This window comes from Saimiri boliviensis, chromosome 4 (genome assembly GCF_048565385.1).
Source record: "Saimiri boliviensis isolate mSaiBol1 chromosome 4, mSaiBol1.pri, whole genome shotgun sequence".
NCBI classification, from domain to species: Eukaryota; Metazoa; Chordata; class Mammalia; order Primates; family Cebidae; genus Saimiri; species Saimiri boliviensis.
Genome location: NC_133452.1, coordinates 85,004,003 through 85,031,589, shown reverse-complemented (window position 1 = coordinate 85,031,589; position 27,587 = coordinate 85,004,003). Strand labels below are relative to the sequence as shown.

At 39.7% G+C, this 27,587-nt stretch overlaps 1 protein-coding gene across 1 annotated transcript; it reads left to right on the top strand.

Moving 5' to 3' along the window:
• Positions 1 to 13,111: 13,111 nt before the first annotated feature.
• On the top strand, positions 13,112 to 26,088 carry PRSS35 (serine protease 35). The gene is made up of 2 exons (XM_074397746.1): positions 13,112 to 13,282; positions 23,488 to 26,088. Exon 2 carries the CDS (start codon positions 23,508 to 23,510, stop codon positions 24,747 to 24,749), a length of 1,242 nt encoding a protein of 413 aa, XP_074253847.1. The 5' UTR covers positions 13,112 to 13,282; positions 23,488 to 23,507; the 3' UTR covers positions 24,750 to 26,088.
• The last annotated feature ends 1,499 nt before the right edge of the window (positions 26,089 to 27,587 follow it).

Below are 27,587 nucleotides of genomic sequence, written 5' to 3'. Positions count from 1 at the left end.
CAGCCTCCCAAAGTGTTGGGATTACAGGCTTGAGCCACTTTATCCTTCTTTAATATTGTGTTGGCTACTCTGGGTACCTTTGACTTTCCACATAAACTTTTAAATTTGTTAATATGCATAAAATAATTTTCTGAGATTGTTATTGGGAATGTATAGAATCCATAAATCAGGTAGGAAGGAACTGGCATCTTAATATTAAGTGTTCCTATCCACAAAGATGAAATCTTTCCATTTATCTAGATAGTCTTTAATTTTTTTCACCAGTGTTTTATCGTTTTCCTCATAAAGATCTCATAGAAATTTTGTTGGATTCATGCCCGAGCAATTCCTTTCTTTAATACTTATTTTTTGGTCTTAATGTATTTGCTGCTGTCTTTTAAACTGCAAATTTCAATTGCTGAGCAGGGAACATGCCTGTAGTCCCAGCTTTTTGGAAGGCTGAGCTGAGGTGAGAAAATGGCTTGAGTCCAGGAATTCAAGTCCAGCCTGGGCAACATAGCAAGACCCACCCCTTAAAAAAGAAGTCCAATTGCTTATTGATAGCATGATAGGAAAGTAATTGACTTTTATTTATTGACTTGTTATTCTGAAACATTGTTGTACTTTCTTATTAGTTCCAGGAGTTTTGTTATTATTTGGTATTTTTTACACAGACTTTCATGCTGTCTGTGAACAAAAATGGTTTTATTTCCTCTTTCCAAGTTGATATACTTTTTCATTTCTTATCTTGTCTTACTGCAAATTCTATAGCTAGACTTCCCACATGAAGCTGAATAGAAAAGAGAGATAAGAGGGTAAATATTTGTCTTGTTCCCAATTTTAGGAGCAAAGAGTCTAGTTTCTCACCATAAAGTATGATCTTAGCCATATGTGTTCTTTATCAAGTTAATGAAGTTCCTCTCTATTCCCAGTTTGCTTAGAGTTTTTCTCATGAATGTCTGTGGGATTTTATAAATGCATCTATTGATATGATCAATACTTTTCTTCTTTAACCGTTAACATGATTAATGATGTTGATTTTTTCCTTAGGCAATATTTAGCTTTGAAACATTAGTTGATTTTTGAATGTTGAACCAGCCTAGAATTAGTCCTGCTTGGTTGTGGTGAAATATACTTATGTCTGCAACTTATTTTGAAATGTATTTTCAAGCTGGGCACAGTGACTCACGGCTGTAATCCCAGCACTTTGGGAGACCGAGGTGGGTGGGTCATGAGGTCAGGAGATCGAAATCATTCTGGCTAACACGGTGAAACCCCCTCTCCACTAAAAATACAAAAAACTAGTCAGGTGTGGTGGCACACATCTGTAGTACCAGCTACTTGGGAGGCTGAGGTGGGAGAATCGCTTGAACCTGGGAGGCGGAGGTTGCAGTGAGCCGAGATCATACCATTGCCCTCCAGCCAGAGTGACAGAGGGAAACTCTGTTTCAAAAAAGAAAAAAAAAATGTATTTTCAAAATAACATTGATAGAAGACTTTATGTTTGAGATATTTTGTAATAAAATGTTGGAAAAATTATAAATCTATATTGGTAAGGACAGTAAAGCCAGAGACAAATAGAAAAATAAAAGTGATTTGATTTGTAGTGATTTTGTTATTGTGAGTACTTTTTTTCTCTCTTAAATTTAGAGCACTTTGTGTATTTCTAAAACCTCAAAAAAAAGTCTGTGAGGCCAGGCACAGTGGCTCATGCCTGAATTCCAACACTTTGGGAGGCCGAGGTAGGAGGTTTATTTGAGACCAGGTTTTGATGCCAACCTGAGCCACGTAGTGAGACATCATCTCTACACAAAGTAAAAAGTTAGCCAGGCATGGTGTTGCCTGCCTGCGGTTCCAGCTACTTGGGAGGCTGACATGGGAGGATTGCTTGAACCCAGGAAGTCAAGATTGCAGTGAGCCATGATTGCCCCACTGCTCTACAGCCAGGGTAACAGAGCAAGATGCTATCTTAACAACAACAACAAAAGTGGTAAATCCCACTGAATTTTTTTTAAAGCTCCTTATAATTCTCTACAAATATATTTCTACTTTAAAGCTCACTTTCTGGTTAAGAGCCTAAAGCTCAACATTCCATCCAATGTAACTTTTTCACTAACATCAGAAATTCTCCTTCTCCGAACACTATTGCTTCTACTTTCTTATTTACTTAAAAAAATCTAGTTAAATACATAATTAATTCAACTTTTCCCTAATGCTCATACTTTTTGTGAACATACTTGGCATTATAGGGAGGAATGGAGGCACTGAAAGTACAGGCAATTAAAACAGTGTCTGTCCCTCACCCTGTCTACTCATCACCATGTGAATTTGGCAAGTGATTCCTCCTCTGATCTTGAAGTTTCATAAATATAAGCTATAGGTTTCTGTATTGCATTATTGTTTTACTCCAACTCCAAAAAACATTTTTTATGAGGAAATGGGACTAAATTTCTCCTATGTTTTTAGTAAGAAAATTTCACAATCAAATATCTACATCCAGAAATATCAAAAGAAATGTTTACTGTTGCATTTTTCTCAGTTTCAATTATTTTCAACATCATTTAAGAAGAATTTGACATTTCAAATGAGTAAGTTTAATTATTTACTATGTTCAAGTTATTGTGCTAGCTACTTCGGGAAATGTAAAAATGAAATAAGGTTTTGTTGATATCATTTGGCTGTGTCCCCACCCAAATCTCATCTTGAATTGTGGTTTCCATAATTCTCATGTATTGTGGAAGGGGCCAGGTCAGAGATAATTGAATCATGGTGGTGGTTACCCCCATACTGTTCTTATGGTAGTGAGTAAGTCTCATTAGACCTGATGTTTTTATAAGGGGTTTCCCTTATCATTGGTTTTTATTCTCTCTCTTGCCTGCTGCCATGAAGCTGTGCCTTTCATCTTCTGCCATGATTGTGAGGCCTCCCTAGCCACATTGAACTGTGAGTTCAGTAAACCTCTTTTTCTTCATAAATTATCCAGTGTCAGATATGTCTTTATCAGCAAAGTGAAAGGGACGAATACACTTACCCTCCAATTGCAGAATTCCCAACATTGCAAATAACACCTTATGGTGGCTGTAAGAGCAATAGCAGCAGAGGAAGGAGTGAGATTAGTTGAGCTGACTTTGTGAAGAAGAGAACATTTGAGCTTAGATGCAAAACAGCTTCAGGGGAAAGGTTTCTTAGAAGGACTCTGCAGAGAAAATGAACCAATAGGATGTAGATACAGTATAGAGAAATTTATTGTTAGGAACTGACGTATGCAATTGTGGAGGCTGATAAGTCCAAAATCAGCAGGCTAAGCCAGCAGGCTGGAGGGTCAGGGAAGAGTAGCAGCTTAAGTATAAAGGCAGTCTGCTGGCAGAATTTCCTCTTACTCTAGGAGGTCAGCCTTTTTTACTATTAAGTTCTTCAACTGATTTGATGAGGACCACCCACATCGGGAGGGGTTACCTGTTTTACTCAACATCTGCTGATTTAAATGTTAATTCCATGTAAAAAAAAAATACCTTCACAGAAGTATCTAGAATAATGTTTGACCAAATACCTGGGTATGGTGGCCTAGCGAATTTGACACATAAAATTAACCATCGCAGTGGGATAAGCATGCTCTCAGGCTTAGGAAAGAAATGAAGCTTTGTATTCATGAAGCAAAGTCAGAGGGAAAGGAGAGGGGAATAATCAAGGTCACACAGAGAGGGATTGGCCTTAAAAAGAAGGATGGTAAAGAAGGGCTTAAGTGCCAAAATAATTATGAGAAGACTACAAAAATGATTAAACTATTCATATCAGATAGTTCTGATCTCTCATAGGAAAATGGGTATTTGTTGGAGGGAAGGGCTGGGAACTGGTGGCAGCTACAAACACATCTTGGGGACAAGGGTGGTGTTGGAGAATATGGAAGAGTACTAGGAAGGAATAGGACTCAAGGACTCAGAAGAAAATTGGTTTTAAGAAATGTTGAGCCTGGCCGGGTGCAGTGGCTCACTCCTGTAATCCTGGCCCTTTGGGAGGCTGAGGCAAGCAGATCACTTGAGGTCAGGAGTCCTAGACCAGCCTGACCAACATAGTGAAACTCTGTCTCTACTAAAGATACAAAAATCAGCTGGGCGTGGTGGCACATGCCTATAATCCCAGCTACTGAGAAGGCTGAGGCATGAGAATCGCTTGAACCTGGGAGGCAGAGGTTGCAGTGAGCTGACCTGGCGCCACTGCACTCCAGCCTGGGTGACAGAGCAAGACTCCATCTCAAAACAAAACAAAATAAAACAAGAAAAAAGAAATGTTGAGCCTAAGTTGTCTTTCTCACCCTCTTTTTTTTTTTTTTTTTTTTTTTTTTTTCCCAGCATGATTTCTGAAAGAGGTGCAGCTGTGGAATTATACCAACTAGAATTTGAATCCCAGGAACCCATTCACTAACCTACTATGTGACTTTTGGAAAATTACTTAAACTCTTATAGTCTCTGTTAGGAAGAGATATTAAAATGATCTGTATAAAAGTGTCTGGGATAGTGAGTAGTACTCAACCAGGGGCAATTTCACCCCTCAAGGGATAGTTGGTGATGTCTCGAGACATTTTTTATTGTAAACAGCTGGGCAGTGAAGCATGGGGGCAAAGATGTGCTATTGGCATCTAGTGGGCAGAGGCAAAGGATGCTACTAAACATCCGACACTGCACAGGGTAGCCACCTACAATAAAGAACTATGCAGAACTGGCAGTATCCAGCATGTCAGTGCCTCAGGCATTATACATAGTAAATGTTGATTACTGTCTACTAATCATGGTCAACCAAACTGAGCAGAATTTTTCCCAACTGGCCACATCTGAAGGTCTGTTTTCTGCAATGTTGAAAATGCCCTGCCTTTTGAAGAAGGTTAAAGTGTAATTTAGAGACACACACAAAAAGCAAACTCTATTCAGAAACTCTTACACAAATAAAATATTCCATTCAATGCAAGAAATACCCAAAGTCCAGCTTTCTGATACTTGTTTTGAAAAGCTCTGGGCTGTGACAGACTTGAGTTTTAATGTGCTCTGCTCCATGAGCCAGCCTTTGAGGGAAACTTTCAAGTGATTTTGATTCCTGTTTGTAAATGCATTTGTACATTTCCCCAATAGCAATGACATATTTAGAAATAAAGCAGAGAACTCAGCAAATCAAATGATTATGTTTTATCTAGTCGTATGTGGAATTTCTTGGCTAAAAATAAAATACTCTAAGGCAATTTCAGTGCCAACATAGTACAGCTTTATCTGAAATGTCTTAGTATGTCTGCTTTCTCAGGAGTGCAGACACTAATCAAATAAGCAAATATAAGGTCATTTTAGTTCTGTAAAAGTAACTGACCATATTTGTGCCAAAATTTCAAGTATTTTCTATTATATTTGTGGGGTAGGGAAGGAGCAGCGACTCTGGGTGAATACATTAGCTAGTTAGCTAGCTCTTAGTAATGCTATCACATATATACCCTGCATTTATTGAATCCTTTCTTTTACATTTTGGGCAAAACTTGCTAAACAAACCAACAAATAAACAAAAACTAAAAACAAAAAAACTTGCAGAAACTTACAAAAATAAGGGCTTTTATTTGTTAGATCAAATGTGGCTAGGAGGTTTGAAAACATACTTTGAATTTAATGGTTCAGTTTTAAACTAAGAAGTGAGATCAGCTAAAACTGGATGAGAAAAAAATTGTGTGAGCCCTGCTGGTTGCTCACCAGACGGCAAAACAGAATTCATTCCAGGGGCTCAAGTAACTGACCAAAGTTGAGAGAAAAGGAGAAGGGACCATTATCCCTGGAACTGAATGGAGAAATTTCAGTGGATGTTAGGGAGGGAATATAGGCCATGGCAGAAATCATCAATCATGTCACCCTTGTGACACCATAAGCAGGGGTAGAGAGTGATTTTGAAAAGTAGCTGCCATTTATCGAGCGTCTACTGTCAGGTGCTATAATACTTTAGATATTCTTCTGTTTGATCCTAAAACACCCTTCAGGGTTGAGATTATCAATCCAGCTTTTCAAATAAGGAAAATCAGGCTGAGGGAGATTAAGCAAATTGCCTGAATTCACCCAGCTGGTAAATAGCTGAAGCAGGGTTTAGATTTAATGTGTGAGGAATGTTGAAATGGCTGAAGAAAATGCACCTTGATTTGTGTTTGTCTATTGTGATAGATTACGGTTTTTTTAAAAAATGAATAAGCTTATTTTTTTCTTGTTGAGACAGCATCTCGCTCTGGCTGGAGTGCAGTGATGCAATCCTAGCTTTCTGCAGCCTCAAATTCCCTGGCTCTAGCAATCCTCCTGCCTCAGCCTCCTGAGTAGCTGAGACTACAGGAATGTGCCACCATGCTCAGCTAATGTTGTATTATTTATAGAGACAAGGGTTCACTTTGTTGCCCAAGCTGTTGCCTTGAACTCCTAGGCTCAAGTGATCCTTCCACTTAAGCCTCCCAAAGTGATGGGATTACAGGTGTGAGCCACTGCACCTGGCCCTAAATTTAATTTTAAAAGCCATAATTTAAAGTTTTAGGTTCACATATAGTGGGGAGTTTATGCAAATTTTATAAACAACCTATAATAATATAAGAAAATTAAAATAAGTTGGAGTTCCTCAAGCCCCATATGACAATTTCATGCATCTTTTTTATGGTTATATAGCCATATATATGTATATTTTATGGTTATATAACCATATATAAAAATATATATAACCATGTATGCAATTTGATAAAACAGCTATATACATTCTTTGAAAGCTCAAGATGACTTTTTTAATACAGATTTTTTGCATTCTCTTTAGTTCTTTCTTCCTCCACCTACCCCTATGTTAAAAAATACAGTATATTTTCCATACCTTCTCCTTTATTCATATAATCATAATCAAACATATATACATGTAGGTATACACATCTGCATATAGATACACATGTAAGTTCTTTGGTTGTTGCTTTTCTATGAATGGGACCGTCTTATATATGTTCCTCAGGGCATTTCACATAACTACACTCTGAGGAAATCCCTACAATGCAGCTGGTTTGGTTCTGATTTATTCTTGACAATAGCAACATAATATCCCAGAGTATGGATATACCATAGTTTATTCAACTACTTTCCTTTTATGGGCATTCACTTTATTTCTTATTTTCTGCTATTATATGAAAACGATTGCAATAAGTATCCCTGTACATGACCTTGATTTATTTTGAGCCCTGAAATCCTCCCTTTCCTTCACTCCTTCTGTTCAGTCACCAGCTCACTCAGTTTGATCTCTGACACATCTCTGGAATCTGTTCTTTCCCCATCTCCTCCTCTGTGGCTACTGCCTAGTTTGTAGCTTCATAATATCTAGCTTGAACTATTTTAACAATCTTTTAGCTGTTCTTTCTACTTCAAGTTTACAAACTTTCTCTCTCCCAACAATTCCTTCTGCATCCAGCATTCACTTTTTGATATGCCAACGATCTTTATCTTTTCTGGTAGCCCCCTCACATGTAGTTTGTGCAGTTGGCTAGGAGTAAGAGAAATAATCCTGTACTCGAGATGGCAAATGGAAAGCAATACTCAGGCAGCATATGGAGACAGCAACAAGGAGTGGCGACACCTGCTGGCCTCAAGAGGGCCTGCTCCATCTAAATTGTTAGCTCTTACTTAGTTTTGGCTCACTACTGCCACGAGAGAATGTGGACCAGACTTACCTGATGATCTAATTTAACACACACACACACACACACACACACACACACACACACACACCCCTAGAAATAAAAACTTTAATGAAAACCTTCAAAATTTTCTGGCCAAACCAAAACATCTGCAATCTAAAATGTTTGTCCTTCAGGATAAAATGTGGCTCAGCCTGTGAGTTATTCCCATCTCTCATTGTTCGTCTCTGCATCTATCCTCTCTTCATTGATGATCCTGTCCTGTCCATTCATCCTCTAGGAGGTTACCTAAATGTGATGAAGGTTGTTTGATTTAATGGATTCTTAGTCTCCGGATCTAGTGAGAGTCTTGGGGGCATTACAAGAAAGGGAAAGAGCTGGGCGTAGAGGCTCACACCCGTATTCCCAGCACCACTGTGGGAGGCCAAGGTGGGCAGATCACTTGAGGCCAAAAATTGGAGACCAGCCTGGCCAATATGGTGAAATCCCATTTCTACTAAAAATACAAAAATTAGCTGGGCATGGTGGTGCATACCTGTAATCCCATCTACTTGGGAGGCTGAGGCAGAAGAATTGCTTGAGCCTGGGAGGCAGAAGTTGCAGTGAGCCAAGATTGTACCACTGCACTCCAGCTTGGGGGACAGAGCAAGATTAGATGTCAAAAAGGAAAAAAACAAAAGAAAAAAGAAACAGAAGGGAAAGTATAACAGAGAGAAGCTGACATTTGAGGTACCCAAGGTCTCCTGCCTTTCCTGGGAGTCACGTAGAAGCACAGAAACCAGTGTCACTCGCTATACTCTGCTTCTGCGACCAATTCCTGGCTCTCCTTATTGCACACCTGTGATGCGGCAGGCCACAGCTAAAGGTGTCCACATACATTCTTACGTTTGCCCCTCATAACCACTCTTCCAGGCAAGTTTTATCATGCTAACTTGTCAAATGACAGAACAGAGGCTCCCAGGGGTTAAGTAGCTTGCTCCAAATCACATGGCTAATAAGTAGCAGTGTTAAGGTTCAAACCTTCGTTTCCTAATCCCAGATATATTTCCGTTGAGTACACTGTTCCTAGACAAAATGGGTTCAGTTCCATATTCAGAGGCCATATAGGAGGAGGAGGAATAGCCTTCATTCTTCCTGACTAGGTATGTCATTAAACAGGTGGTTTGCCCAGGATATTTTGACTTTGATAAACCTCTTCATTTAAGGCTTATTCATGTCCTCTAGTTATTTAATCAACATTTCCAGAACAAAAACAAAAACAAAAAATGTAATAAAAAAATAACCAAAAGCTATCCTAAATTTCCAAGCTTGGAATGTAAATGACTCTGCTGCGTTAGCCTCAATTTACATGCCTATGAATTCAACTTTACAAGAGTCTCTGTCCTCTGGCAACATCCTGTGAAATCCTGTCTCTGGGAGACTGTCTGGTTGGGGCCCAGTGCTTTAGTCCTGGCTGTATTTCCTGAAGTTCATGTCCTTCTCAGGTTTTTAATTTATACTTATTTATGATGCTTCTAGGTTAAGTCTCTGGTTTCTGTAAGAAATTCAGTTTTCTCTGAAATTCTCTCTACTAAGTAACCTACAGACGAGAGTGGTAGAATGATTCTGATGAGAGTGGTAGGCTTGATTCTACTCAGTCTTGATGAGAGTGGTCCATTTTTAGAGACTCTTTGAATTTCTCAGTTAGCATTTGTTAAACATCTAAGTTGCAGGTACTGTACTTAGTGCTGGAGATATAAAAAAAAGTTTTGCTGCCCTTGAGGCTGTCCTATTTGAGAGGCAGAGATGGGAAAAAATAATTCTGAAACACTGTGGCAAGTACCCAGGACCAGTACTGGCACAAAGGCAGGAGAGAGATCAACACTGCCTATCAGAAAGAACAGGTCTAAATGGAGGAGGGGTGCAATGAGGTACCCGATTTTCAGATTTTGGGGGGAACATACCATTGCTTTTCCTTGGGCCACCCAGAAAGATAGAAAAAGCCAATGGTTTTGCAGGTTTGCGGTGTGCCAGTAACTGTTCCCCACATTAGCGGATCATAGGTGGCTTCTGTCAGAGTAAGTCTAATTTGAGGACAAATGCTACCTTATCTTTTTTTCTTATTCCATCTACTTAAATTTTCTCAGTCTGCCTTAACCAAGGGACCCCTAGGTTTTTAAACAGGCAGAACCATACAACCCAATGATTAATAAACAAGGTTTTGATAAAACCTTGGGATTAAAAGTTAACAGGATGATTACAGCCACAACAATTCAGGTCCCTCTAGAAGGCCGAGTCATCACTTAGGCCTTCAGCATGGACCATGAAACATCTCCTCTTCCTGTCTTTCCACAACTAAAACTTTCCAAGTACATTTCCATGATAAATAAGATTTAGTCTTGAATAGAGTGTTTTCTATTTTGGTCTCAGCCTTTTGTGAAATCAAGTCTAGAAAAAAAGGCTAAGTAGTATAGCCCTAATCATAGCCAGGCCTGACAGTGGTCACCATGTCTCTTCTATAGAGGCCACTGTACCTCTCATGACCTGAAATGTGACAGGAGATGTGTTCTAGGCCTCTTGGTTCCATTTTTGGAGAATCATGCAAATGCCCCCATTAAGCTGGGAGCCTGTCAAAGGACAGATGATTATCAATTTTGTTGGTGCATTAACCGAGAATTTGGGTTGTATTAAAGTAATCTGATAAAATATTTGGCCACAATAGTCACAATAATTGAAGATAACGTCTAGGAGCTTGGGGAAATATGGCTAGAAACTTTGTTACTAGTTTATTTTTTTTAACTGATAACATTTCTTATAATGCATTATTTCCTTAAATGGTAAGAGTCATATTATACAAAGTGTTCAATCCCATGTGGAAAGCTGGTTGAGAAGCTCTGGAAAGTCATAGGACCATCATTATAAGACCAGAATGAGGAATTTGATGGGTTGAGAATATAGTTTGGTATGGGTGTCTGAATTGCTCATACTGTGGTATTTCACCCAAAAGCGGATAGACAACAGTATTTGCAGGCAGAACTGCTTAAACAGAGGGCAGACTTTTCCTATATATGGGTTCCTTAGCCATGAGGGGCTGGACCAGGCCAGGAAAAGGAATCCTGATTAAAAGAAGCCAGAATTCTGGCCAGGCCTTGTGGCTCACCTCTGTAATCCCAGCACTTTGAGACGCTGAGGCAGGAGGATCACTTGAGGCCAGGACATCAAGACAAGCCTGGGCAACATTGCAAGACCCCGCCTCTAATAAAGAAATATTTCAAAAAGCTGGGTGAGATGGCATGTGCCTGTCTACCTGGGAGGTGGAGGTGGGAGGATGGCTTGAGCCCAGAATTTGAGGCTACAGTCAGCTATGATCCTCCCACTGCCCTCCAGCCTGGGTGACAGAGTGAGAATTAAAAAAACCTGTCTCAAAAAATTTAATGAATTTTTTTTGAAAAATAAAAAGGACACCAGAAACCTAGAACTAGAGAAATAGTAAATACGAAGCATCAGGAACAGATGAAGTAAAGCAATAAATTTTGAAAACAGTCAAGTTGATGACTAGTTTCTGTAAGAAATTCAATTTCTTACAGAAACTGACAACCTGGAATGGATGCAGAAATAGGGTGCAAGAGGGCTTGGGGTCAAAGGCTCAGGAAGCAGGGCAGGAAAATGAGAGAGCCCTGGAAGTCTGCTTTCTGTGATACTGGTGGAGAATGCTGAACAAAGTGAAGGAATCAGACCTGGGTCCACACTGAATCCTTCTAGATTTACATGTTAGAATCCCAAAAACGTTTGAGAGCTGCAGGCATTGGAACTCCTCCAGCTCAACCATCTCAATTTACAGATAAAGAAACCGAGGCCCAGTGCACACAGCTATTTAGTGTCAGGCAGGATTCCCATTCTGAGTTCTGGGCTTTCTCTGTGACTCCTCCACACTCCATCTGAGTAGCAGACTTTTCAGTTCCACGTATTATCAGCCACTATATGCCAGGCCCAGTGGTAGATGATGCTGATTCAAAGGTGCATACAACTATTATGATCTAACTGGTGATACAGAGAGCTTCAGAACTAATTCTAACTGGTAAAAATTACCAAAAGATTTTAGTACATGGATAAATGCATATATTAACAATGCTAAATGAGAAAACAGCAATGAAATTGTGTATACATTTGGCCCTTTAACACGTATTTGAACTACACATGTCCTTACGTAGATTTTTTTTTCCACCCAAAAGCAGATAGAAAACAGTATTTGCAGGCAGAACAGCTTAAGCAGAAGGTAGACTTTTCTTATGGGTAGGCTTTCCAGGGCCCACAGCTAGATTTGAACTTGAATATGAGATGATCTTTGTATGGGGGTGTTGAGGGGAAGAGGGCCGAGAACCAGTCAGTTCTTGAGCATACCAAGGGATAATACTAAGTACGTTATGATCTCATTAGAAGTACACAGAACGGGGGGATGGAGGCAGCAAACCACACTGCCATGTATGTACCTATGCAACAATCCTGCATGATCCGCACATGTACCCCAGAACCTAAAGTACAATTTTAAAAAGTATATAGAAACTTGAGATGTGCAATAACCCACTAAAGAACCGTGCGTGTTACAGGACACGATAAGACCTTGTGTCCTAAGTACTTGCACACTTACTCGATCGCCCTGCTTTAGGGCCAGGATCAGGGTTTGTACTCATGTTGTATCAGTGCCTCTTGCCCCAGACCTGTCACCCACTAGAATTTGTTGTTAAACAAATGCAGCTTCCTCCCTCACGTGGCCCCCTCCCCAAAGGAGTACCTCTCCTAAAGAGGAGAATTAGAGAGAAAGGATGAGGTTAGAATGCTGGTGGGACTGAGACGGGAAAGAGCCTTAAAGTTTACTTGCCCAAAGAAGAAAACTAGCGTTTTCCCTGCAGATGGAAACTGACGCGCTCCCCCTGGAGGCAGCGCAGGATGCTCCCGGGGGTCCAGGCGTCCCAGCCTGGGGTCCCCAGCCTGATGTTTAGAATGGGCGCCCTTGGAAACCCTGGGTTAGAGGCGGCCCTCGCGCTTGGCTCTGGTGCAAGTTGGGGTGACCCTGCGGCTTGTGCATCCAGATAAGCTTGGTCCCCAGTGGAGATTGGCTTGAGGTAGGGTTGGGGAGACGCTCTCCGTTCTTCTAGACAGCTGGGGTATCAACAGCAAGCAGCGGGGAATGAACTCTAACTGAACAACTCCTGAGACTAAAGGAGTGCATACTCTCACAGGGACCTGCATCTCCTGCGAACCTACTCATGAATTTTTCCTAATGCTTAATTCAGCTTGGGGACAGAAATGCTGGGGTGAGACGGTGCCAGGTCCAACCCCTTTCCTCCAAGGAAATCCCCTCTCCACGCTCCCTCTGCGTCTCCTCTGCCCACCTCCTCCCCCTCGACTTCCCCCCATCCCGCGGCGCCCGCCCCGCGTCATCGCCCCCTTTCCCCTCCCATCTCCCGGCCACGGCGCAGCAACCTCCTCCTCAGCAGTCTGGGCTGCGAGCTCCGGGTGCTGTGGCCTGGCCCTGGCGGGGCGGCCTGCGGCTCTGGCTGGCTGCTGGGATCCCGCTGCAGCGTCCCCGCCCGCCTCCTCTGAGCTCTGATCCCAGCTGACAGTGCCCTCGGGAAGGAACCAGCCTCGCAGGTAAAGGTGAAGCTCCCCCAACAGGGCAAGACCTTAGAACTTGGAAGTTTCCCTGAGAAAGGCAGAATCTACCAGAGGAGAGCTGCTTTGAAGGGCTCTGAAGAAAAGGATCAAACTTGGCACTTTCTTTCGGTCCTCAAAGAAACTAACCACCCGTCCTGTAGACAATTCTGCGTGCCGGCCTGTGCACAGTTTAATATTAGCAGCAACAATGTTTGCATTGGAATATAAATGGAATTCTTTCTGCTTAAGCCATACCAGAGGAGACCCTCTTTATTTTTATGATTGTTAACAGATGCCATTGAGAAAGGTGTAAAACGCATTCCTGGAAAGTCTCTTTGGCAGGGTTGCTATGAAAGCTAGCCTCTCCCCTCTGCCCTTTCCTTTCTAAACTTGGCTGCAGGGGTCAGCAAAAGGAGCATTGGAAAACGTTTGGAAAATGAGGCAAAATGAAATAGAAAAGTTTTTTGACTTGCTTTGAAATATTCTAGTTGGAAAAAAAAAAGCGTGTGGAGTGGTGAGGGTGGATGAAACAATATTGGTAAAATATTGACAATAGTTGAAGCTGGTGAGGTGCACAAGGGGACTATACTTTTCTCTCGACTTTTAATACCTTTCTCTGTGCTTCTGTGTAGTCTTGAAATTTTCAATAATAAAAGGTTTTTTTTAAAAAAACCTTTTGTTGAAGAGATTTTGTCACTACCAGCTCAGATGTCTTTAAAAAAAAAAAAAAAAAGAAGTTCTAGAAACACTCCGGCTTGATTGCTCTGATATTTTTACACTGTCGTTGATTTGAAAAGAAGCTTCGTGCGGTGTCTAGGGGGCTTTCACCCTTTATTAAACCTTCTCTGAAATTTGTTCTTATTTTATCCAAAATACATTTGTCTCCACAGACTATAAAAGTCGTATTTTGCTGGCTGGAGAATTATACTTAGAATCTGCTTTATAATTTAGAAGAGAGAAAGTTAAAGTCCCTGCCAAATAAGACATGCAGGCTTGAAAGTAGTGGCCAAGTAGGGAATTTTATTATTATTAGGAAATATTAGAGGAGTTCCTTTAATGGGAGAAGTGGTGGATGTGGATACTCTCCCCCACTTTTCTTCCAGATAGCTGGGAAACCTATGTGCTTTTAAGAAGCTTTTACACATTTTAAATGTGAGATTGTTTAGCATATACTTGGCACATAGTATGTGTTAATTATATGTTAAAATAAACAATTGCTAGTGTGAATTAATTTTCACCATTGGGTACATTATTTTCTTCTGCCCAATGCATTTTAACAGTAGGATCAGACTCAGAATTTGGGAGGATGGAGCTACCTTCCCTTAGCACTGAGTTAACTTTGCAGATGAGAAATCTGAGATGGAGAAGTTAGGAAACAGTCAAGTTAGTAGTATGCATGCTAAGCTTTGTATAGGTAAAACTGATGTGGATTAGCTAAAAACATGTGACCGTAGATGCTTTAAAGCCTGAAAAGTAACATACCTATTTAGAGATACTCTTTGCTTTCAAAACCAACTCAAAAAATACAGATACGTCTAGAGCCATTTGCTGTGCACTTCATAAGGCAAAATATGAGAGCTCTCTTGGGGCTCCTTTAGTGTCATTCATCCCAAATTTGATTTACCCATAGCATTGCAGGAATTGCAGAAATTGAGATGTACAGGTCCTGGAAAAATAGCCCCAAAACAAAGAGAGGTTTTGTTTTTTATTGTGATGAGAAACAGAAGTTGTGGGTTACTGTAAAATAATCAACTGTGTAACTTTACCATTCTCCTTTCCCTCAAGTACTGCCAAATTTTTTAAGCAGACTTTTTTTGGTCTCTATTTATGAAACTAAACTTGAAAATAGTGCTATGGTATGACATTTTGAATAGAAATTGGCCCACTGTCAATGAACTTTCTTACCATTTATTCTTGGCCTAGAATCCAGTGGAGAGCTTATCCTTTAGTAATGGATTATAAGGTATTTGATAAACATATGTGAAATATTTGGCAGGTTTGAGATTTTCCTTAGCATTGAAATAAGTTGCATAAATTGCAGCACGTTTGGGGGACTAGTTCTCAGTGCTGTAGGTCATGCTGGAAGTGTGCTGGCACCACAACTGTTTTTGAAAAACTCTCTGCCAGAAAATTGTCTGGCTGTAGACAGCATTATCAGCCCTCAGTTCATCAGGATGGGTTCTGTGGCCTGTAGGTGGGTTTTCTAAATGTAATAAACTCCATATGTCACAGCCATTTAGCATATTATTAGCCAGTTAAAAGTTTTACCTCTGCTGAATCTTACATGCTTTTAAAATAAAATCTATTTCACAGCTGAGTAAATGTAAACAGTTTAAATACCGGCCTTAGATTTGCCATCACTAGGCTAACTTTGCCATCTAGTGGTAGCAACAGGAATAACAGGCAAGTTCCTCCCTGGATGACTAGGAATTGAACTTTGCTGAGAAGCATTGACGAGTAAATTACTTGTTTTTTCTCATTTGTGGTTTACTCTAGAACTTTAAAGCTGGAAGAAATCTTAAAAGTGTTCTAGTCCAACTCAATAGTTAAGGACTATCAGAGCAATTCTTTAAAAAGGCTTTAAAATGACGCATGGCAGAATTAGCACCTGGTATGCAAATAGACAAATTTAACTACCCTGTTCTAATTCTTGTTTTTCTCTAGCAATATTGCATCCTACCACCACGAAGCTTTATTGTGATCATCTGATTTTAGTTTTAAAATCGCATTTCTGTATATCTTTTCTTAAAAGAACACATTTTCATTTATGTTTTAAGTCCTAGAAGCAAATATTCTTTTTCACTTTTTTTTTGAGACAAGGTTGTCCTGTCTCATTCCAGTTGCTTAGGCTGGAGTGCAGTGGCACAATCACAGCTCACTGCAGCCTCGACTTCTCGACTAAGGTGATCCTCCCAACTCAGCCTACCAAGTAGCTGGAACAACAGGCATACGCCACCACACTTGTGAACTCAAGTGATCCTCCATCTCAGCCTCCCAAAGTGCTAGGATTACAGGTGTGAGCTGCCGCACCTGGTCCTTTTCTACTTTTTAATCACTCCCTACTTCTTCTCTCTCTCTCTCTCTTTTTTTTTTTTTGTTGGCGTCTTGCTCTGTTGCCCAGGCTGGAGTGTGGGGGTGTGATCGTGGCTTACTGCAACCTCTGCTGCCCAAACAATTCTCTTGCCTTAGCCTCCCTAGTAGCTGGGATTACAGATGTGCGCCACCACTCCTGGCTAATTTTTGTGTTTTTAGTAGAGACGAGTTTCTGCCATGTTGGTCAGGCTGGTCTGGAACTCCTTACCTCAAGTGATCCACCCACCTCAGCCTCCCAAACGGCTGGGATTCCAGGCCTGAGCCACAGAGCGCAACCACTCCCTACTACTTTTTTTTTCTAAACAGTCATGTAGACTGTTGTAAAAATGCAATTCTCATCTTTGTAAGTGTATTCGTTTCCTATTACTGCTGTAACAGATTACCAAAAACTTAGTGGCTTAAAACAACACAAATTTATTATCTTATGCATCTGGAGATCAGACATCTAAAGTTTTATCATGATCTTCTGTTTTTAGTTTTAAAATTGCATTTCTGCATATTTTTTTCTTAAAATAACACATTTTCATTTATATTTCTCCTTCTGGAAGTTCTAGGAAATACTTTTTCCTTACCTTTTTCAGCATCTAGAGGCCATTCAAATTCCTCAGCTCATGGTCCTGCATCACTCTGGCCTCGGCTTCCATCTCGCAGCTCTTCTCGCTCTTACCCCGTCTTCCTCCTTCTTATATGGGCCCCTGTGATTGCATTAAACCCACCTGGATAACCCAGAGTAACCTCTTCATCTTAAAATCCTTAATGGAATCACATTTGTAAAGTCCCTTTTCCTGTGTGTGGCAAATATTCACAGGTCCTGGGGATGAGGATATTTAGCCTACCACAGTGAGGCAGTTCGAGATGTATGAAACACCTTGTTAATATCTACCTGAGTGTTGACTCCCTCAGTTTGATATTAATAACATTTGCTTTAATCTTCGTTGAGTGCTTACTGTGCTCTGGGCATCATGCTTATCATATTAGTTTCTCAGAAAAATATTCTAAAATATTATCCATATCTAATGAATGTGGGAAATAATGTTTGGAGAGATTAGGGAACCTTCACAAGATCACAGTGCAACAGGTGGCAACTATACCTAAGTTAATTTGGCTTCAAAGCCCACTGCCCCCATAGTCATTGAAACACCCTGGGTCTTACTCCCCACTTTTATTACGTTACAGACACTGCTATTTTCTCATACGCTTTCTAACTTAAACGTTGCCTCCATGCAGTGCTGCTCTCGGGGAGCACTTCAGTGGATCAGGAATTAGATTTCATAAGATACTCCTTCTCCTCAGCATCCGTTCCCCCAAAATAAAATTGACTACGAAAAGTTTTTACAATTGTCATCCAAAACATAACCGTTTTCTTTAGTGCTTGCTTTACTCCTGTTTACTGTCACTTGTCATTGTCCTCCTCTTCTGCTGTGGTCTTTTGCCTAAGCCACTTCTTGTTGCAGTTACTCAGAAGCATTTGGCTATGCCCCAGTGTCTCCCTGTTGTGTGTCAATCCTGAGTTGGTGGAGGATGAAAGTAGTGGAGGAGATGAGGGCACGTCTTCACATTTAGATATGCACATTTAGATAAGCCAGTGGCATTGGGAGGGACAGGTGGTTGGGATTGCAGATGGCTAGCTAGAGGACAGCCAGGTTTTAAAAGGTGGTCATGCAATCATTGGTGTGTCCTAACACACACACTAAAGTAGAGGGTGGTGTTGGCTCTGCAGGGTCACTGATATGACTGAGTAGTTCCTGACCCACAACAGCCTCCCAGGAATTGTTTGAGGGATCAATGCAAAGTTGTGTCCCATGGCAACATACTATTTACATATATATGAACAAGCACCTCACTAGACATTACAAGGAACCAGGTGAAAAGACAGGCGTGAGCAATTGTGAATCTGTCACCTGGTGAAGGAAAGCTGTGCAGGTCCTACAATGGTAAGTCAGCGTCTTTGCTTTCTCACAGACAAGAAAATTGATTTGAAATATTAATATAGTGGACAGCCATCTAACCTTTCATTAGTTTACCTGCTCTATCTAAGCAGGACTATAAACTTCTAGGTAAAGAATGAAATACACAAGAGAAACTGAGCCTTAAGGTATAATTATGTTGTTTCATCATAGGATTCTATATACTCCAGATAGACTCAGAAAGTAGAGTTTTTCTTTCATTGTAGATCACTCCCTTAGAGTAATTATGTTGACACAGACTCTGTTACTTTTTAGGCTGAGGGTCTGATACAGTTCCAAAACTGCCAGTGTAGATCCAGGCTATAAATAAGACACAGAAAATGCAATTTAAGTGTTTTGTGGCTGCGTAGTGTTTCATCACACTTAAGTTTAATAGCAACGAGAAAAAATATATTACAGAGCCATGGATATTCATAGAAATGAGTAATTAGGAAAGCATTCATTTGGGAAGTCTCTAAAATGAGGCTGTCCTTGAACAAAAAAAAAACACAAACAACAAAACAAAGAGGGCAATTTTAGAGTGAGTTGGAAACTATCCTTAAATAAAAATATTTGACTGTAAAATGGACATTTTAGAAAACTACAAGGTCTCTAATTTTGGTTTATGTAATAACATGTTTTGAAGTGATATAAATCCACCAATTAAGGTAGAATAATAATTATAAAATAACACGTATTAACTGCTTACTATCCTCTGGGCTCAGTAGTAATTCTTTGTATGTATCATCTCATTTAATCTCCACAACAATGTTATGAAGTAAAAATTACTATAATATTATCCCCACTTTGCAGATGAGGAAAGTGAAACTTCGAGGGTTAATGAACTTCCCACATGCACATGCCTGATAAGTGGTGAAGATGGGAATTGAACCCAAGCCTTCTCACTCCTTGGACTGCACTCATAACCACTATGCGGGTTTAGGTACACCAATACTCTCAACACTGTCAGCAATCACATTTCTAAGAAACTATAAACAGATAACAAAAGGATAATAGTAAGTGATCTCGTAGTTCAGTGTGGTTACTTCTGTTAATAGACCGGGTACAGATGTGTAATTACATCTCTTACATCAGTAAGAGTTGGTCTACGTACGCAGACATTCTGACTTCTTCCTTAATAATACATAATACATACACACAATCAGCTATGTGTATGCTGACTCACAGCAGTGGAGGGCAGTGACTGCAACTTCACTTTCATTAGCCAAATTAGGAATTTGAAGTCCCAAACCCAAGCCATCTGGAAATTGACAGTGAAGGTCACAATTATTTTGGAAGACAGGAATAATGAGGGGGATGGAGAAGACAAGGGACATTAGACTTTAAAAATATTATAGCTGTCCCATCAATTGGGACCTTGTCTTTTTACATCAAAGAGTTAGTGCTTTTTGGATAACGGGCATATCCAGATGTATCCACTGAACAAACTGTGGTTTGCTCTATCAGTAAGAGCTATCATTTATGCCACATTGACATTTTACCACAAGACAAACTTAGATTTTCCAAAAGAAAGTGTCCTTAAACATTTGCCCAATTTTAAATTACAGGCCAAATTAGGCTAACTAAATCCGTGTCCTCTGATTACTGTGATTCTGAGGTCATATTACAAAGCTCTGCCCTTCCCATGTCCACGTGTACAAGTGGGCATGGCTTTTATTCCTGTGGTGTACTGCACAGAGCTCCCTCAAAGGGCACCAGGCAGGGCTGGTGAACCAATACCATTATATGATCTGTAGTATGAGATATTGTAGGTATTACATATAAACCTTATGAATATCATTTTTTGAGACATATGATGCACTATGGAGTGCAGTGGCATGAGCTAGGATCACACCGCTGCACTCTAGCTTGGGTGACAGAGCCAGACCACATCTCAAAAAATAACATAAATAAAAATAAAAGTAAGATATGTTTGTTCTTTATCCATTGGCTAAGTGATTTGATATTGTCAGTTGCTAACATACTGAAAGAGTAAGGTCAGAATAAATTGATTTTGTACACAAAGATGAAGCAGATGTCATTTAAATCGCAGGTAAGCTATCATCCTTGGAAAGACCACCTTCTGGGGTATGGCTCACGCTGCTACACCAGAGCCTTGGCTACTGTAGTGGTTCTTAAACTTTACTGAGGGTCAAAGTTGTCTGGAGGGCTGGTTACACCTAGCTGGGACCACTCTCTGCCACCCTTTCATGGGAGTTTCTAACAGTAGTTCTCAGGCAGGCCCTGATAATTAGCATTTTTAACAAGTTCCTAGGTAACGCTGAAGCTACTAGTTTAGGGACTGTCCTTTTAGAACCCCCACTCTGGTGTTTCCGTTTGGTGAGCAACCAAGATTTGGGCTCTCAACCACCATTTGTAACTGCTGTGAGAATGTGAACATGAACACACAGCAGGAAAACCATGCCTATATCATTGGTATTATCATTCGGTAAATCGAATCATTGCTTTGTACAAATCATGGTTTCAAAGGGACTAATGGCATTGGAAATTTGCAAAGTACTGGCTAAGGCCTTTGACAAGAATAATAGCTTTATAAACCAGTGTCATCTATATAGCCAGAAATAAAATTATACTTAGATATAATTCAACTTTGATGAGGCTTTCTTAAAAGTCTGGCTACAGAATTATGGCTCAGGACAAACCTAACTGGGGAAGAAAATATCACAGTACCATTATTAAGATGTCCTTTATTTTGCCCAGGAATGCCTTTCACATGTTTATTACTCCTCAGATCACTAGTTTCAAGCGTTAAGATATACCAGCGTGGATATTCAGCTGACTTGACATGGATATTTGGCTGACTTTCAAGCTTTGATGTAAACATATATTAAGTACATAGTAGATGGCTGTTGTCATAAAGAGCTAAGTGAAAAAGCAACTTAAAAGTTTCCCACACCAAAACAACTCTGTTGATTGAAATTTTGCTGAGAACCAAGTAGATTTAAAAATATGTATAATGATATCTACCATTTTAATCTATTTTGGTTTGTTGATAAGCTAAGTGGCAGAAAATAACTCTTCAATTTTCACTTTTTTTTCAGCCAAGGACATAAATTTTCATCCTGGGAACTACAATTTCAAGAGCTCAGTAGAATTATTGAGTTGTGAGCCTTTTTCACTTTGATCTAATTAAATAAATTTGAAATACTGATTGTGAAAAATTGCATAGAAGACAAAATAAAATACTAAGTGGCTCTACAAAATCCTTGCTGATGTAATTACTGCTTTGCAGTGCTGATGATTAGAAAATATTGTGAATAAGTACAGATTTTCCTCTCCTTTCCCCTCCCCGCCCCTCCTCTCCCTTCCTTTTCTCTTCTTTTTGAGACACAGTCTCACTTTGTTGCCAAGGCTGCTGATCATGGCTTGCTGCAGACTTGACTTCCTGGGTTCAAGTGATCCTCACACCTCAGCCTCTCAAGTAGCTTCCCAGGCTGGTCTTGAACTCCTGGATTCAAGTGATCTTCCCATCTTAGCCTCCCAAAGTGCTGGGATTATAGGTGTGAGCTATCACACCATCCTGGTTAATATTTCCAAATGTATAATGTTTCAAATTAATTATGTTATGTTTCATTAATATATCATGTTTAAACAATAAATAGATTAACATAGCATACATTTTTGTTTGATCAAAAGAATATTTTAGTTTGTTAATAAAATTGTTGTACTTATATACGGCAAAATAATTTCTGTTGTATCAAGGGATACTGATATTGAACTCTGCACCAGGGTTGACTTTTGTCTTTTGTGCCAGTGCACACATCCTGTGGATGTACTCTGTGGTACAATGTCTGTGGCCATTGCTAACATTCTGAATGTGCTTTCTTTTCCATGCAAAAAAAAAAAAAAAAAAAAAAAAAAAAAGAAAAAAGAAAAAAAAATTAAAGCTTATCAGAAAGCATTGAGGATGAAGCTATTGTAAGAATAAGCAATATTTTAGTTAAAATATTAGTTTTATTACTAATTAATTAGTTTTTAACTATTAAAAATGACTTGGAGTATAGTGTCAAAAATAATGGTGACACAGAGATTCAAAATTGCTGCTCCAGTGTGCTCCTGCTACCCCCCACCTCTGAGCAAAGATCAGTTCCACTAATTAGATACAGGTATATGCCAGTGAGCCTCAAGAAGAGAAAAAGAGGGCAAGAAGATGTGAACAGTAGAAGAGGTATTATGTAATTTATTAAGTACTGGCACCTTTAACAATATTTAAATAACACAAGAACATTGGTGTTAGATGGTGAGACCTATGGTGAAAAGGGATGATATCTAATCATTATCATATCCCCCCAAATGGCAAATCTAGACCACAGCCTGTAATTCATAAATTCTTACAAATAATTTTAATATGCAGTAAAGTCCCACCATAAGACATTTTGTATATTGCTTTGCTTAGATGGTGGTTTCAAGCATAACTTTGTTTTTTTAAAAATGCGTGGTACATTTTTCTTTAGCATAAAATGGCCTGTGATGTATATTTTCTTTTTATGACCAGGAGTTTTACAAACATTGAAGCTGATCAACAGCAGATTAACCAATGTATTTATTGCTGATACTCCTACTGCTATTTGCATTGCACCTTCACATCAGCTTGGGCTGCAGATCCTGGTTCATGGACATTCACCGGATCCAATGAGCAGCTTTTTGAGCTCTGTGCTAGGCAATTACAGTCTAGAGATGAAGTTATGATCCCTGTTTTTAAGTAGCGACATGTGGGAAAAGACTGCAGGACATTTGCTGCTATCTTTATTTCTAAATCATCTGGATATAAAGTCGTAGGATACCCTGGGAGAAGAGCGTGGCTTCGGTGACAGAGGATCCCAACCTACTACCCTATTCTACTCTCTCAGGCCCTGTGCTGCTAGGGTAGATGACAGGTGGAGATGACAGGTCGGGCTGGAAGCGAGGTGCATCAGGGCTGGTGGAGGGAAGGTTGGGTGAAAAACAACGTACTGATTTTGGAAGTCTGTGTGAACCCACGTACCAGTGTTTATCTAATCTCAGTAAAATCTAGGTAAGGTGAAAATAAGGACACGTCTTTGTGGTGAAGGTACATTTAGGATCCAAGGCCTAAATGAAATAGATAATTAGGATTCAAAAAGAAGACATTGTAAACCTTCTCTTTCTTTTTCTATTTTTAAGGACAAAATTAGAAGAGCAAAATGGAAAATATGCTACTTTGGTTGATATTTTTCACCCCTGGGTGGACCCTCATTGCTGGATCTGAAATGGAACAGGATTTCACGTGGCACTTGAGAAGGGTACCCCGGATTGTCAGCGAGAGGACTTTCCACCTCACCAGCCCCGCATTTCAGGCGGATGCTAAGATGATGGTAAATACAGTGTGTGGCATCGAATGCCAGAAAGAACTCCCAACTCCCAGTCTTTCTGAATTGGAGAATTACCTTTCCTATGAGACTGTCTTTGAGAATGGCACCCGAACCTTAACCAGGGTGAAAGTTCAAGATTTGGTCCTTGAGCCGACTCAAAATATCACCACAAAGGGGGCATCTGTTAGGAGAAAGAGACAGGTGTATGGCACCGACAGCAGGTTCAGCATCTTGGACAAAAGGTTCTTAACCAATTTCCCTTTCAGCACAGCCGTGAAGCTGTCCACTGGCTGCAGCGGCATTCTCATCTCCCCTCAGCACGTTCTGACTGCCGCCCACTGTGTTCATGATGGAAGGGACTATGTCAAAGGCAGTAAAAAGCTCAGGGTAGGGTTGTTGAAGATGAGGAATAAAGGTGGAGGCAAGAAACATCGAGGTTCTAAGAGGAACAGGAGAGAAGCTAGTGGTGGTGACCGAAGAGAGGGTACCAGAGAGCATCTGCAGGAGAGAGCCAAGGGTGGGAGACGAAGAAAACAGTCTGGCCGGGGTCAGAGAGTTTCCGAAGGGAGACCTTCCTTCCAGTGGACCCGGGTCAAGAATACCCACATTCCAAAAGGCTGGGCACGAGGCGGCTCGGGAGGCGCTGCCTTGGACTATGACTATGCTCTTCTGGAGCTGAAGCGGGCTCACAAAAAGAAATACATGGAACTCGGAATCAGCCCAACCATCAAGAAAATGCCTGGTGGAATGATCCACTTCTCAGGATTTGATAACGACAGGGCCGATCAGTTGGTCTATCGGTTTTGCAGTGTGTCCGACGAATCCAGTGATCTCCTCTACCAGTACTGCGATGCTGAGTCGGGCTCCACCGGTTCTGGGGTTTACCTGCGTCTGAAAGATCCAGACAAAAAGAACTGGAAGCGCAAAATCATTGCCGTCTACTCAGGCCACCAGTGGGTGGATGTCCACGGGGTTCAGAAGGACTACAACGTTGCTGTTCGCATCACTCCCCTCAAATATGCCCAGATTTGCCTCTGGATTCACGGGAACGACGCCAATTGTGCTTACGGCTAACAGAGACCTGAAACAGGGCGGTGTATCGTCTACATTACAGAGAAAACCAGCTCTGATTATTGTAGTGAGAGCACTTCATAGGTTATGCCTGAACTTGAACCCTATCAATAGCATTTCAATATTTTTCAAAACCAGGAGATTTTCATCCATTTAAAAAAATGTCTAGATACAGATGGCTGGACGCAGTGGCTCACGCCTGTAATCCCTGCACTTTGGGAAACCGAAGTGGGCGGATCATGAGGTCAGGAGTTCAAGACCAACCTGGCCAACATAGTGAAACTCCATCTCTACCAAAAATACAAAAATTAGCCAGCGTGGTGGAAGGTGCCTGTAGTCCCAGCTACTTCGGAGGCTGAGGCAGGAGAATCGCTTCAACCCGGGAGTCAGAGGTTGCAGTGAGCCGAGGACACACCAGTCTGGGTGAAACAGCCAGACTCTAACTAAAAAAAAAAAAAAAAAAAAAAAAAAAGTGTAGGTACAGATATTGAAACTAGATGTTCATGTCAATGCCAAGTATATACTCTTCTTTACATGGTGATGAGTTTCATTTCTAGGAAAATTTTGTTGCCTTCTTAAGAATTAGATACACTTTAAAACTTCAAGCTGATACAATAAATAACATGCGATTTTCTATGGACTTATTCTTAGGGTCCTACTCTAAGAAAAATCTAATAGAATGCTGGTTGTGTATTAAATGTGGAATTGCATAGATAAAGGTAGATGCTAACACAGTATCAGGATAGAGACAAAAAGTTACAACACAATTTGTACTATTCTGAGATGGATCAATTCAGCTCATGCAGTCAGTGTTTATATTCTGTTATCTGTTGGGTCTGAGACATTTCGTTTAGTTTTTTTTTTTTTTGAAGAATTACAAATTAGAAGAAAAAGCAAGCATTATAAACAAAACTATTAATTGTTTTACTGCTTTAAAAAATTAACAATTACAATGTATATTATTTAAAAGTGGAAGAAATAGTTTGTTCGATGAAATAAATCTAGTTTAGAAATAGGGAAGCTGAGACATCTTAAGATCTCAAGTTTTTATTTAACTAATACTCAAAATATAGACTTTTCATGTATGCATAGGGAAGACATTTCACAAATTATGAATGATCATGTGTTGAAAGCCACATCATTTTATGCTATACCACCTATGTATGAAGTGCTACATTTTTAGGACAAGTAATTCTGTAATCTTTTCAAAGAAAGAACCTTTTTCTTCTTGACAAAATCCAGCTTTTGTATGAGGACTATAGGGTAAATTCTCTGATTAGTAATTGTAGATATGTCCTTTCCTAAAAATGAATAAAATTTATGACTGTGACTTTTAAAAGAAGATTCTGCAACACTCCTTCTGGCCATCATGTAGTGTAAGCAGAGTCCAGTGACTGCCCTGGGGCAAAACACAGAGTAGGCACTCAATGTGTACCTCTTGAACAAACAAATATTTGCTAAAAGACTGTAAAAGAGAAATAGTTCAGGGCATTATGTTTAAAGAGTTTTAGTGATCTGTAATCAAGTACACCCTAAAATTCAACAACTGCAGGCCTTATTTCTGGTCTGTTCTATTCTTTCTGACAGTTTCTAAGGCCACATTCGCTTCTCTCATGACACACTCAAGCCACTGATTCTGCCAAGGTTTAAATTTATCATTTTTTTTTTTAATAACGGGGAGTTATACTCTTGGCTAGTATGCCAAGAAATAATTGATTATAATTAATGATTTTGTAAATTGTGTTCAAAACAGCAGAAATTCAGTACAAGTACAGATTCTTTTATAATGTGAATCTCTTAAAATAATTTCACAAAAATTTAAAAAATAAATTAGCTATAACTCTTACTGTTTCTGTATGTATGCTTTTTAATTTTTTATTTAATTGAAGTAGAGATGGAGTCTTGCTACATTGACCAGCCTAGTCTCAAACTCTGGGCCTCAAATGATCCTTCTGCTTTGGCATTAAAGTGTTGGGATTACAAATTTGAGCCACCATGCCCAGCCATATATGTTTCATATGCAGGATTTCAGCAAGTATTAACTACCATTTAATTTTTTTAATGATTTGATTTAATTCTAAGCACATTTCACTGAGTATGATTTTATTATTGTTTCTAGTGGAATAGGGCTATCGACTCAAAAGTGTTGCCCAATTTTTAGAGGGGAAAACATCTATGTGATTGCAGAAACAAAAATGTTCCAAGGTCATTTTTGCATATTGCACACTTGTAAACACACAGACACACACCCACACACAATCTTTGTCTTTGATTCTTTGAATATAACTCCTAGGATTTGAGTAAGTTTAGAATACCTTTGGGTGCTTAATAAAATAGTTTGGTACTTAAAGTTAAATTCTGAGTATATATTCATTTTATATATAATTCCTAAAATCATTGTTCAATATACTTTTCAAAAATATAAAATTCAGCTTATTTAATTTGTAGAGCTTTTTTCTTGTTTTCCTTTTTAGAAACAGTCTTGCTCTGTTGCCCAGGTGGCATAATTACAGCTCACTGCAGTCTTGAACTTCTGAGCTTCCACCTCAACCTTGAAAGTAGCTGGGATAACAGACATGCACCGGTACACCTGGCTAGAGGGTTTCTTTCTTTCTTTCTTTCTTTTTTTTTTGCGATGCACTTTTCTTTTCCAAGTGAATCATGAATCTTACATGACTTATTTAGGAACTTATTTAGGAACACTAAAATGTATTACATTAACCAGAAAGTTTTGCTTCATGTACTTTTTTCTCTTATGTTTTTCAGATTTGAAATTGAGAATTAGACTGAACTCACTTAGCTAAACAAACATACTTACATGCATACATGATACCTACTGTG

What these genes read in the sequence shown, in the direction of transcription:
- PRSS35 (XM_074397746.1), top strand. Translation starts at nt 23,508, where the DNA reads ATGGAAAATATGCTACTTTGGTTGATATTTTTCACCCCTGGGTGGACC.